The sequence below is a fragment of the Dermacentor variabilis genome, chromosome 1, assembly GCF_050947875.1.
Source record: "Dermacentor variabilis isolate Ectoservices chromosome 1, ASM5094787v1, whole genome shotgun sequence".
NCBI lineage: Eukaryota > Metazoa > Arthropoda > Arachnida > Ixodida > Ixodidae > Dermacentor > Dermacentor variabilis.
Window position 1 is genome coordinate 275,746,995 of NC_134568.1, and position 13,972 is coordinate 275,760,966.

General features: G+C 41.7%; 1 protein-coding gene across 2 annotated transcripts in view; it reads left to right on the forward strand.

Moving 5' to 3' along the window:
• tamo (PUB and ZnF_RBZ domain-containing protein tamozhennic) overlaps positions 1-13,031 on the forward strand; it is a 36,769-nt gene extending 23,738 nt beyond the window's left edge. For both annotated transcript variants that reach the window (XM_075676192.1, XM_075676185.1), the window contains one exon: positions 8,593-13,031. In XM_075676192.1, coding sequence (XP_075532307.1) covers positions 8,593-9,639 — 1,047 coding nt within the window. In that variant the 3' untranslated portion in view covers positions 9,640-13,031. The remainder of the gene's footprint in view (positions 1-8,592) is intronic.
• Positions 13,032-13,972: the final 941 nt, after the last annotated feature.

Below are 13,972 nucleotides of genomic sequence, written 5' to 3' on the forward strand. Positions count from 1 at the left end.
ACTGTTCTGTAGATCTCCCAGTTTTCATTCTGTCCTAACCACCATTGTTAATCTGTATGCCACTAAGAATACTGTAATCAGTCAGTAGGATTTATTGCGATATTATCTGAAAGTACATGTGAATCCTGAACATCCTTGCTGCAAAACCGTAAACGATGCGTCCTGTGCAACACTGTTTCATAATTGACCCACAATGAGGGAGCCTTTCTCACTTCGTTTGAGGAAGCTCAGTGAAGAAATAAAGAAATGCATGTCCCACTTCCAAAACACCATCTATTGCATCCAGCAAAACTGCTACCGCCATGGCTGTGGCACATCATTTATCATCATAGTTATCACATCATTTGGTAGAATGTGACACATAATTTATCAGTGTCACAAAGCATGCTGCAGAGGCACACATTCATATGCACTTCCTTCAGCTTGAAGCCAAGTACTCATGCCCAGAATTTTACACCAACACATCAAAGTCGCATGCTGGCATGTCTTATGCAGCCGTCGGTCCATCATTTTCAAGATCTGACATTCTGCACCCACTAACAAGCATCTTCACTGCTGAGGCCTATGCACTATTGTCAGCTGTGAAGCATATTATGCAATTAAAGTTGGAGAAGTTAATTGTATGTACGGGCTCATTAAGCATAGTTAAGGCCTTGATGTCACTACAAAAGCATAAAAATCCTGTAAATAGTGAACTATATTTGCTTCTGTGCACTACTTATGCAGCTGAACAACATATCGTAATACGCTGGCTGCCTGGACTCAGAGGCATCGAGGGTAATATGCTTGCTGATGAACTCGCTACATTCATAGCAACGAAAGCCTGCAACGCTCGCATGGTTCTTTCAGCCATAGATTTGAAACCTTTGCTGTGGAAAAAACTAAGAAGCATTTGGCAACACCTTTGGGATGCTGAGATGTCTAATAAGTTTCACCTGATTAGACCACGGTTAGGAATTTGGCCATCAACAATGAAATCACAAGAAACTGGTGTCCTGCTAAGTCGGTTGAGAATAGGACACACATACAGGACACACCACTACTTATTAACAGGTGATGAACGTCCGATCTGCGGTAAATGTAGTAAGGGGTTCACTGTCCTCCACGTCTTAGACGTTGAAAGGAAAAAACACTTTACACTAGCTTACAGACAATGTATCCCGCTTCAACAGGCAGTGTTTCTCAGTAAGGAACCATTATTTAACACAAAATCAGTTTTAGGTTTCTTCAAGGAAATCCACTTACTACTATCAGCCCAAAAAATTTGTAGTACAGCCTCTCTTGGGAGGCTTCTGTTGTGGTGGTAGATTTTGTATAGCGCATGCCTCCAGGCCCTTACTTTCGAAGTGCCCTGATGAGGTAGTAGTGCTACTGACAGTGACACATTTTAGTGTATCACTCCTTCGTAGCCTATATATTATTTTCATCAAACATATTATTCTACACCCTATGTATCACTGTCATATTTTTATTACATATATACTTTGCGCACTCTACAGTGATATTTTTAGGCCAATATACAGCCATGTCACATATACGCTTTGACATTGAATATAGCATCGACTCATCATCATCATCATCATCAGCCTATTTTATGTTCACTCCAGAACGAAGGCCTCTCCCTGCGATCTCCAATTACCCTTGTCCTGCGCCAACTGATTCCAACTAGCGCCCGCGAATTTGCTAATTTCATCGCTCCACCTGGTCTTCTGCCGTCCTCGACTGCGTTTCCCTTCTCTTGGTACTCATTCTGTAACCCTAATGGTCCAACAGTTATCTAACCTGCACATTTCATGACCTGCCCAGCTCCATCATTTTTCTCTTAATCTCAATTAGAATATCGGCTATACCTGTTTGCTCTCTGATTCAAACCGCTCTCTTTCTGTCTCTTAACATTATGCCTAGCATTCTTCATTCCATCGCTCTTTGTGCGGTCCTTAACTTGGTCTCAAGCTTCTTTGTCAATCTCCAAGTCTCTGCCCCATATGTCAGTACTGGTAAAATGCACTGATTGTACACCTTCCTTTTCAATGATAATGGTAAGCTTCCAGTCAGGAGCTGACAATGTCTGCCATATGCGATCCAGAACATTTTTATTCTTCTATGAATGTCCTTCTCATGATCGGGGTTCCCTGTGATTAGTTGACCTAGGTAAGTGTACTCCTTCACAGACTCTAGAGGTGGCCTGGCGATCCTGAACTCTTGTTCCCTTCCCAATCTATTCATCATTATCTTCGTCTTCTGCATAATAATCTTCAACCCACTCTTACACTTTCTCTGTTAAGATCCTCAGTCATTTCTTGTAACTCGTTTGCAGTGTTGTTGAATAGAACAATGTCATCGGCAAACCGAAGGTTGCTGAGATATTCGCCATCGATCATTACTTCTAAGCCTTCCCAGTTTAATAACTTGAATACTTCTTCCAAGCATGCAGTGAATAGCATTGGAGAGATTGTGTCTCCCTGTCTGACCCCTTTCATTATAGGTATCTTCCTACTTTCTTGTGTAAAATTAAGCTAGCTGTAGAATCTCTGTAGATATTTTCCAAGGTATTTACGTAAGCGGTCTGCACTCTGTGATAACATAATGCCTGTATGACTGCTGGCATCTCTATTGAATCAAATGCCTTTTCGTAATCTATGAAAGCCATATAGAGAGGCTTATTGTGCTCTGCAGATTTATCGATTACTGGATTAATGACATGGATGTGATCCATTGTAGAGTATCCTGTCCTGAAGCCAGCCTGTTCCCTTGGTTGACTAAAGTCCAGTGTTGCCCTTATTCTATTGGAGATTATCTTGGCGAATATTTTATATAATACTGGGAGTAAGCTAATGGGCCAATAATTTTTCAATTCTTTAACGTCTCCCTTTTTGTGGATTAGTATAATGTTGGCATTCTTCCAGTTCTCTGGGACCCTTGAAGTCGATAGACACTTCGTATATAGAGCCGCCACTTTTCCAAGCATTATGTCTCCCCCATCTTTGATTAAATCGACTGTTATTCCATCTTCTCCTGCCACTCTTCCTCGTTCCATGTCTTGCAAGGCCCTTTTGACTTCATCGCTAGATATAGGAGGAGTTTCTGTATCCTGTTCATTACTGTTTCTAATGGAGGTACCCTGACTCCTCCGGGTACTTACTGTACGGGTCAGTATAGAATTCTTCCGCTGCTTTTACTATACCTTCGAGATTGCTGATGATATTACCCTGCTTATCTTTCAGTGCATACATCTTGGTTTGACCTATGGCAAGTTTCCTTCTCATTGATTTCAGGCTGCGTCCATTTTCTACGGCTTCTTCAGTCTTTCTTACGTAGTTCTGAATATCACTTACTTTTTGATCACAGCCTTTTTGATCAGTTTTGACAGTTCTGCTAATTCTATCTTATCTCTTGAGTTGGACACTTTCATTCTTTGTCGTTTCTTTATTAGGTCCTTTGTTACTTCGGAGAGCTTGCCTACTAGTTGCCTTGGTGCCTTGCCTCCCACTTCAATTGCTGTCTCTGAAGCCAGCCTAGTTACGGTTTCATTCATTACCTCTATGTCATCTTCATCTCTGTTTTAAGGCTGCATATTTTTTTGCAAGTACCAGCCTGAATTCGTCTGCTTTTACCCTTACTGCCTCTAGGTTGACCTGACTTTTTCTTTCTTCAAATTGAGGTGAATCCTAGCCCTCACTAGCGTATAATCACTGCACTTTATTCTACGTATCACTTCTACATCCTGCACTATGCTGGGATCAGCAGAAAGTATGAAATCAATTTCATTTCTGGTTTCACCATTAGGGCTTTTCCAGCTCCACTTTCTGTTGCTACGCTTCTTTCATTATTTGAAGCTTGTTCCTTTCTGCGAATTCTACCAGCATTTCTTCTCCTCTAGCATTCCGAGAGTTAACACCGTAGTTGGCAATTGCTTGTTCACCAGCCTGCTTTTTCCCCACTTTTGCATTGAAGTCACCCGTTACTACAGTATACTGAGTTTGCACTTTTCTCATCGCTAATTCAACATCTTCATAAAACTGATCTACTTCCTCATCATTTTGACTGGATGTTGGAGCGTAGACTTGTACTACCTTTAATCTATACCTCTTATTAAGTTTGATTATGACTACTGCTACCCTCTGATTAATGCTGTAGAATTCATCAATGTTGCCCGCTATGTCTTTATGGATTAGGAATCCCACTCCGTATTGCTTCTTGTCTGGGAGACCTCTATAGCAGAGGACATAGCCGTTATTCAGCAATGTATAAGCCTTCCCAGTTCCTCTAATCTCACTAAGGCCGATGATATGTCAAACAATGTCTGATAGTTCCTCGAAGAGTCCTGCTAAGCTTGCCTCACTCGACAGAGTTCGGATGTTAAAGGTTGACGGGGTCAGTTTCCAGTAGCGGCCTGTCCGGACCCAGAGATTCTTAGCATCCTCTGCTGGGTTACAGGTCTGACCACCGCCTTGGTCAGGTGCTCCGCAGCTGCTGGGGACTGAGGCCCAGGGGTTAATTGTAAGAATCATCAGGAAGATAGTGGCCGAATACTGCACCAGGGAGGCCAATTCCTGTTCTGGTGAGGGAGTGTCTTTATTCAAGCTAAGTGGGCCTTCCTGATTTGGTTGTACCTGGATTAGTATAGCCCCACTCGCTCTCGTCATCTTTTGCCGGTGTCAGGTGTCACTCTAAGCCTACAGATATGCACTGGAGGAGGTGAAATTCAAGCTCACCATCGCCAAATAATAATAAAAAATACTCTTATAGAAGGATTCGAACTTCTGACTGTGGCAGCATAGCATTCGACATAGCTCAGTTAGATAACGCCGTAGGTGGCGAGGCTACCTTATCACCAACAAATACAGCCCAGAGGGCCCTACATGCCTAAAAACTTCTTTGATTTATCCACGATAGATGTGTTTTGCTGATCGCGATGGGTAAGTCAATATAGAACTACTTCTAAGTGGCTCTGGCCTTGTAGTTCCAGAATTCTCGCATGTGCAGGCGCCCGGGAACTCGGCTAGGCAAAATATACAGGCGGCCCGACGGCCTCGGACAGCACTTAAAACGAGTAGGGGGCAAAATAATTGTGGAAGTGGTTGCTTCTCTCACCCGAAAGGCAACAACACGCTGGGTATTTCCATCTCGTGCTGCGTCGAAAGGCCGAGACGTCAAGAGTGGATAGCTGCACTGTCATATACACAGACGTATATATATACGTGGAAACTCCCGATCAAATTGGGAGAGACTGCCACCACCAGGTTCTCTGTGACATAGAGCCCATACCGCTACTCGCGTTTAAAATCAACTGCATCATACCATTTCTTGGCGCTCTTTGGCCATCCCTGGCCCTTGCACCATAACACCGCATTAATCATCAGGGTTTTTTGCTGGTTTTCCCTTTCATTTTTTTTTATTCTTATAGATTGAATTCATTCTACTCAGTCACCAACTTTCTGGGATTTGCTTGTCCTGCACGATATTTCCCAGTGATTTTACTGATGCTTCTGTGCTTTTAGGCACCAGTTTATTGATTAGCCCTATTGGTATTCTATCCAATCTGGTTGCCATACAGCTTGGTATTTTCTTTTCTACTTTTTCCAGTAGACATGTTCAAGATCAATTCTTTTTCCATATAAGTTTCATTTGTCTGCCTCTCACAAATTGCTCCTTCCCTGCTCTTGAATGACTTGGCTGTATTTCTAGTTAAGTAATTCATTGTGTCCTCCCCTATAACTTGTTGCTCTCATCATCTTGTATATAGGCCTGCACCATTTCGCTTTTTTCGACCAAGAGATTTCATGTGTTTCCAGAATAGTCTTTGAGGACTTACAGTTTTTTTGTTTTGTTTTTTTCGTACTCTTGAAACCCAGCAATTATTTTTGCTTTCGGTTTTCTCTTGGACTAGGTTCTGCACTTTCCATTTCTTCCATCAATATAATTTGCATTTTTTTTATGTTTCCTGCAGTGATAGCGCTGCCTTTTTTTGCATGTCAGTGTTTTCGGGATGCTTTTCAGTTCTCTTTGATTGCATCCCCGATTTCCTTATTCCACTATCTATACATCGTTTTCTTTTTCCTTTTCATAGGGCATTCTGTTTATGTTATTTAATTTTTGTTACATATCTTGTGCCAGTTCTCTTGGACCAGGTTCTGCACTTTCCATTTCTTCCATCAATATAATTTGCATTTTTTGTATGTTTCCTGCAGTGATAGCTCTGCCTTTTTTTGCATGTCGGTGTTTCCTGGATGCTTTTCAGTTCTCTTTGATTGCATCTCCGATTTCCTTATTCCACTATCTATACATCGTTTTCTTTTTCCTTTTCATAGGGCATTCTGTTTATGTTATTTAATTTTTGTTACATATCTTGTGCCAGTTCTCTTGGACCAGGTTCTGCACTTTCCATTTCTTCCATCAATGTAATTTGCATTTTTTGTATGTTTCCTGCAGTGATAGCTCTGCCTTTTTTTGCATGTCGGTGTTTTCTGGATGCTTTTCAGTTCTCATTGATTGCATCCCTGATTTCCTTATTCCACTATCTATACATCGTTTTCTTTTTCCTTTTCATAGGGCATTCTGTTTATCTTACTTAATTTTTTTACATATCTTGTGCCAGTCTCGTGACCTCTTTTCTGTTTGCTTCTGTATGCTAGCTGCTGTGTTAGCTGTTTATTGGTCATTGAAAATTAAAGTAGTGTTTTCTTCTCATGCTTCTCCTTATTCTTCTCCTTTTTGTTCCAAGGTTTGATGTCCAATGTGTTAACTAATGCATTTGTGGTAACTCCTTAAGCTTCTAGTTTCTTCCTCATCTGTTACTTGATAGCGGATGGTGCCATCTGGTGGCAGAGAACAGTACTACTGTGCTGATACTATAGTGTCCAAGAGTGGACAGTGCGACATAGTGTCATTCCATGTAATTTCGAAATCTTGCCAATACAAAAGTTCAGCACGACGATGGATGGAGCATGGTTGGCATTGTTCTGCATGGGCGAGGCAGGAGAACTTTGGACACAGTTTCAGCAATCGAAAAGAGAGGAAGGCCACGATGGTGTTGCATTTGATTGCCAATAGCGCTGTTTATAATACCATATCCGTTAATCTGTTCATAAAGCTTTTTAATGCTATTTGTGTTCCATGTCTTTCATAATCGGTGTGGCAGGGCCTTCTTGAGGGTTTGCCACACCTGCTTCTTTTTTTTTTCATGTAGATAATACTGTATATCACTAGGATTTTTTTTTTATTCCACTGTAATCTCAATACACAGGCATTACTGCATTCCACTCAAACTAAATTGCAACTGCTGATGAAGTGTACCTACAAAACCATTGACCTTATGTTCGGTAGCAGAATTCCATAGTGGCTTAGTCACAATGGCAGGCTATATGAACACCTCACGTAAACTGTGACAAACAGCAGTGTGACACTGGTGGTCCGACAAGGGATGTCGCTAGAGCCATTTCTACGGGTGGCTTTGTCTTCATCAGGGCAGCAAGATGACAGTAGTGTAGTCATTTGTCTAATTATGATTTCAATCTATGTGATATGGATGACTGTGTTTCATAGACTCCACAGCAGTTTGCAATGAGTACTTTAAATGGGGGTGTTGATCTTAGTTGTCCTTTATTTAACTGTTGCCTCTTCCAAATTGAGTTGAACAGGCACCTTTAACATTGCAGTGTATACTGGGTGCCTTATGTAACTGTAATGAAGCACTGAAGAGGAAGTTCATGGATCATGATAGATGGATGGGACCAGCAGCATACTGTTTACATTCATCTCAAGCAACTTGAAATATTGTAATGCACTTTGATTGTGCAATTTCTAATATATATATCAAAGCAAACATGTTTTGTGAAAGTTTCTAGAGCATATCCAGAAAACACCTGATGCTGTTGTTAGTGTCAATTACCACTTACATAAATCCTTTTTCTGCAACTAGAATAGGGCCAACAAAATGACCATTTGCATTGATGCACCGTCAGTGTAATGCTGATAGCCTCAAACAAGTTGATTACTATATTGAAAAGCTGCAGTCGCCTGTAAAAGCATGTACAGGAGAGCCAACAGAAAGAGAACAAACCAAAACATTTAAAGCTGAACTGAAAGCTTAAAACACAAGAACACTTCTGCTTAATGTACTCAAAGTAAGCATTTCTGCCTAGAGAATATGGGAATCATCTCATTTAACAGTACATCACCCGAATTAGTGTCATGATAACCAGATTAATCACCGCATTGCTTTTTGTTGCAGTCTGTATAAGGTAGACACAGCTTCTGTATGTTTTCATGTCACAAAAGCACACTTGCAGTCAAATATGCTGCCGTTAATGTCACTTGCTACTACATAGATCCTTCTTCTGCAACTTGAAGAAGTTCCCCCTGTAAAATGGACATTTGCATTGATGTAAATGATCATTGAAGCGTTGTTGATTAGCTGTATAGTTAGTTTTTTTAAATAGTTATTCATTGAAGTTTAACAATTTGAAGGAACATTACTGTGTGTTGTCACAAACTATAAGGGTGTGTTTATTAGTGCTGTTGAGATTTCATAGCTTTGGCCAAGGTAGTTCTAGTTGTCACTGAAGATTTAAGTTCATTGTCTGATTACAGGTGCTGGCAGCTATTATGGATGGCATCAGGGATCGTGGCTTGTCCTTGAGCTGGAAAGAAATTTACAGATTTCGGCGAGAATGCAGCTGTGATCCTGAGGATGCTGTTCGAGGCTTGGTGCAAAAGCATAAGTTCAAGAGCTCCAAGCAGCTGGCTCCAGTATTTGGTGCAAATGAACCCTGTGTATCCTGGAGAGATTTACCTGTTAGTGATTATCAGATGCCCTCCAATGGCACTTGGCCATCACCTCATTGGCAGTCACACATAGGGGCAACAGCTCCCGATACCTCCGAGGCTAAACGACGCACAGCATCAAGTTACAGAGCTTCAGTGCATGCAGCCAGACACCCTGAGGAATTGGTAATGGGCAATGCAGATGTCTTGGGCAATGCTATAGGTGATGGTGACTCTTACGCAGACGCTTATGGTGTTTCTGCTGGTTCCTGGAGTGGGTACTGTACTGCCACTGGTTACGAGTTTCCTGGGGCTGTGTCAAGAGCTGGTGATCGATCTTTTCTGCACTGCAGTATGGCTGGGGAACAGTGCTACACTGTTCCTGCAGATAACATGCCTGGCCGCCTACCACGTCACTCCGGGGACTGTAGTAGCAGCAGGGACACGATTGGTCATCTATCCCAAGATCTTAGATCACTTTCCCTGGGATCCAAGCGGAGTGGGCTGGAAATGAATGGTATACCTCATGAACCATCCCTGGCCATGGGAAATGCTGGACTGCCTTTTCATCCTGACAGTGCTGGAGACTGCCTCGATGCAGCTGCTGTGGTAGAGGCCTCCCAACGCTACTTAGATGCAGAGGAAGCAGCTAGTGACAAGCAGATATGGTCCTGTGGGGCGTGCACATACCTCAACGCACCAGAGCGTGATGTGTGTGAGATGTGCAGCAAAAGCAAGCATCTGGGCCCCGAGATGACTCCATTGCTCTCTGGTGGCAAGCAGTGCCCTTTGTGCACACTTGTCAATGATCGTCAGGCATTATCCTGCAGTGCATGTAGTCAGTCACTGAAAGACTCGCCCACATACATTTGATATACTGCCTCTAGCCCTGTGATTGTGTTAGATCTTAAGAAATGGGTCATGGGCATTGGAATAGACATTAGTGTGTTTCAGCTGGCTTGCTGCTGTATTTTCATTATTTTACATCACATCCTTCAGAGGTTCGTCATGTGCAAATATTTAAAGAATGCCTATGTTTGGCAGCTAGAAGATCCAGTGTGATTTAAAGGCCAAGCACTAACAAAAACTAATTTCTTTCCCACATTTCAGGCATAAAATTGTGTCTCTTGGAGAATCCAGACTTTCTTCTGTAGCAGATAAGTCTGATGAGCAGGAGCTTGATGTGGGCGAGTTAGTGTTAAGTTAGTGCCTGTCCGTCGTACTTGTTCTTCTTTTAGTCCTTGTCTTTTTAGCACTGTTTTTTCTTCAAGTCTGGTGAGAATGTCACATTGAAGCCTTTGTTTTAGGCATGGTAATGTCTATGTCTTGAAATATAAAGCTCGTAAACAGTATGTTAGCAGGTGCTCACCTGATGTCCCTCTGGAGTGTTCTTCACATAATTTATTTCACTATGGCATGGCCTGCAGTTATATTTTGCTGAAGTTTATCATCCACGAGCAAGTGCTTTTAAGGCTATGAGCATTCAACAGGGTGCCATCACTTTTACCATTGCATTAGTCTTTATTCTTGGAATGAAACTAATGTTAAGTTAGGACATGTACAGTGTGTTTGTAGTATAGTTCTTTTTTTTTTTTTTTTTTTTTTGCTATAAGCAGCAGCAAAGCCCTCATCACTACTTTTGTGGGTTAAGGACCTTTTCTAAGATGTAAGGTCACAATTCCTGCATTTTGTGGCAGATTGCTCTTTAACCACTTGTTAACTCAGGATTGTTGTGCAGCTAAAGAACTCAAATGGGAAGACCTTTAGATGGCTTGAGTGCCTGTTGTTGTGTTGGCATTGTTAGCTATGACAGCTGAATGCTGTTTAGCAGTGTTACAGAACCTACGAATGAATGCATCTTTGCTCTTATAAAAAATTTTGCATTTTATCAACACATTCTTTTTATAACTGCTGCTCACCCTGTTGCAGAAGATCTCCACGCAAGTATCATCATTCTTAAAGGGCTCCTCACCAGGTCCCATTGCAAATTTTAGTTATGCTCTGGAAGTTCTTACACTGTCTCGGGATCGTTGTACCAAAATAATGTTTCATATCTGTTTATTATTGGAGGAGACAATGCCCTCTTACCATACCACCAGAAGGTGAGTGCAAGTGCTAACAGAGGCACTCTCCTGCTGTCCCTCATAGAGTCCACAAGCAACGTTCCTTCCCCACCTTCTCCCATACAGAATGAGAGCCATGGCTTGTCACGTTCACATGACAAGCCATGCCTCTTCTTTTTTCTTCTCTTCCATATTTGCTGATCAGCACATTTCTGGTGGCAGCATTGTGCGTTCTGCATTGCACAATTTGCCCATGTGTCATGGTGAGTGGTGTTGCTAGTACTGCGATTGATGTCATGGCATTTGTGCATTTTACTTTGACTCTCTTGCTGGGAGAAGCACTTTCTTGACAAGGAGGATGCACAGCATTTGGTATGAAATTTCAGCTGTTTTTGTGGTGTGCAGCATTAATACTTTCCAGACATGACCTTTAGTGTGGGAAGTATGTGCTGCACTTGTCTGTTTAGGATGGCCAAACCTGGTGATGAGCCCTTTAAAGGGACAGTAAAGCTGTACTGGTAACTTAAATTTGTGGGACACTAGAAACATCAGTCTTATTGTGAGTGGAGTCTTTGTAAGCCAGGAAGGATGCAGGCATGAAAGAGCTTGAAGTTCGCACACTAGCTCCTTGTGACGTCTTGAGATATGGACAGCATCTGCTTGAGACTAGGTAATCGTTTACCAATAATCAAGGTTTATGTTGCATTTTTAAAGGAACTAGAGACACAACCCAGTGTGTTTGGAAATCTTTTCCGGAACTAAAACGTCACAAAAATGAAAAAAAAAAATTTTAAATTATGACATCATACTGGGGCCCTATAACGTACAACTATTCCAATATGTTTTTGTTCCAATCTCCTGATGTGAAATTTGCGTGACCGCCGACGCAAGCACCGGGCGGTCACCCGCAGGGTTGTCTGAACAGACCAATCAAACGCTCTCCTCGTTCATAGGAGGTCACTTTTGTTTGCCTGAAAAGCGAATAACATTGCCTACACAGAGCGGCTTGTCTAATCTAATTGGTTCACGAGAGACAAGGAGCACGCTCAAGCATAGAGGGATTCGATGAGGCCGAGCCACTGCACTGAAAATCGATAACCGGACGAAGAGGGTGGTGCCGGCATCTGCGACTGGTTCGCTTTCCCTAACTTAGCTTGCGGTGGCTAGTCGAAAATCGCAGCAGCATGCAATGGAAGCTTAATAATGACGCTAAAACAGATCCTCAGCAAAGAAGAGTTGGCAGAGCGAGGTCGTAAACGTGCCGAAAGTGCTCGGAAACGTTACACGGCCAAGCAAAAAGTTTTATTATAATATCAAATAAACCCTTGCTCTTCGGCAGGTGCGAGTAGCCAGTGCCTGAGCGATCAGTGGCAGCCATCTTTTATTCCTTTCGGAACGGGGCAGCCTGCGGCTATTCAGAAAAATGTTCAGTTTTGTTTGGCATTAAAATGCATCTTTAATGCGTACACGTCACTTTGACACGGTAAGTTTTTGCGGTTTTGTGACGTTGCGCAACAGGCAGGTGAAGTGGGTGCAGTCCAAAAACTTCTGACCAATAGCTGGGGGCTAATGGCGAAAAGGCGTCTAATCAGAAATAACTATTTTTCTTTTGTTCGGTCAAATCAAGTATAATCAGTGTGTACACGTCATATCAGATGGGGAGCTATCGTGGTTTTCGTGACGTCGCGTGAGGTTAAGTGGGAGTGCTCCAAAAAGTTTTTTACCAATCGCAGAGGGCTGATTACAGAATTGGAATAGAAAAGTTTGGAATAGTTTGATGTTATAGCTCCCCTGATGTACAGGCACTGCAGTTCCAATGTGAAATTTGGAAAGGGAAACTGTTCACTTTCTTCGCTTATAACCAAGTTATTTTTCCTCGAAATGAATACAAATTGAGTCTTGAAAAAATACTTTGCCAGACTGAACTAGGTACTAGTGTTGTTCTTTAGTATCCCTTAGAACAATTAAGTTTAGTAACTGACACTGAGAAATTGTGGCTACCAATTTCTTTGCAGTAATTGTTTGTCAAAAAAGTTAAAAGCGTCTTGGAAATGGAAGCTTGTAATTTTGTTTATTCAGGGTTCCATTTTCTATGTTGCTGCATCAGTTACATAAGTGAATTTAGATACCTTGACGATAGGAAAGTTTGTCGCTTGCATACTCTACACATCAAACATGCATAAATAAAATTTATTGGCTTTATGCACTGTCTGCTGTCAATCTTTAGCCAGAGCTTGTACAATGCAGGTGATGTGAAACAATATGGGACCTTTTGCTGGGTGCCTCAGTGCCGTTTCTTTAGTGATCTTCCTTGAAATGACGGAAAGCAGAAGACAAAATCTTTAAGTGTTGCAATGTGGCAGTTTACATTCTGTGGTTAGGTATTAAGGTAAGCCTTTACATAGCTGCCTAATTACAAGCATTAATCAAAAGAACGCTATTTGGCAGTTACATGAAGCCTGCAAGCCAGCTGCTCATGTGAAATCATCTTCCAGTTCAAAGTTACTGCATCAGGATGCTACACAACCCTCCCAGATTACCTGCACATCCTCGATCGGTTCTAAAGGTGATAGGCATAGCTTGCAACTCCTTCTGTATTTTCAAGGGAAACTAGTTGCATGCAGGCAAGACTTTTTGCACAAGCACTGAACCGGCACTGAATTGCCATCATGTATGCTTTTTGAAGATTAAATAAATATAAATAATCTCAAACCAGACTTTTTTTTTCCTCACAAAATTATTGCTCTTCTAGGAATAGCTCGGGGAGAGCTTACCTGTTGACTCAGAAAATTATAAGTGAGGCTTCATTCTTGAAATCTTCTTTCATGTTCTAACCACAGCCAGTGTTGCCATTTTAGTAGTTTTGTCACTAGATTTAGCAACCTTTCTGCCTGCTTGTTTAGCGAGAAACATTTTTATTTAGTGACATGACTGGACAATTTTCAACATTTTAGCAGCTTTGAAGTTAAGAAAGTTGCTTCAAAAATGGCTTTCTTTTTTATTAAATAGCTACAAGTAACAGTAAAAATTGGCCACATGGTGCATCAGCTTTGTAACCATAATGAAGCAACGGTGGTATCCACTAACAAAGGCCATACACTACAGTTAATTGTACCAAGAGAAACGGGCTTCCCATTGTACTC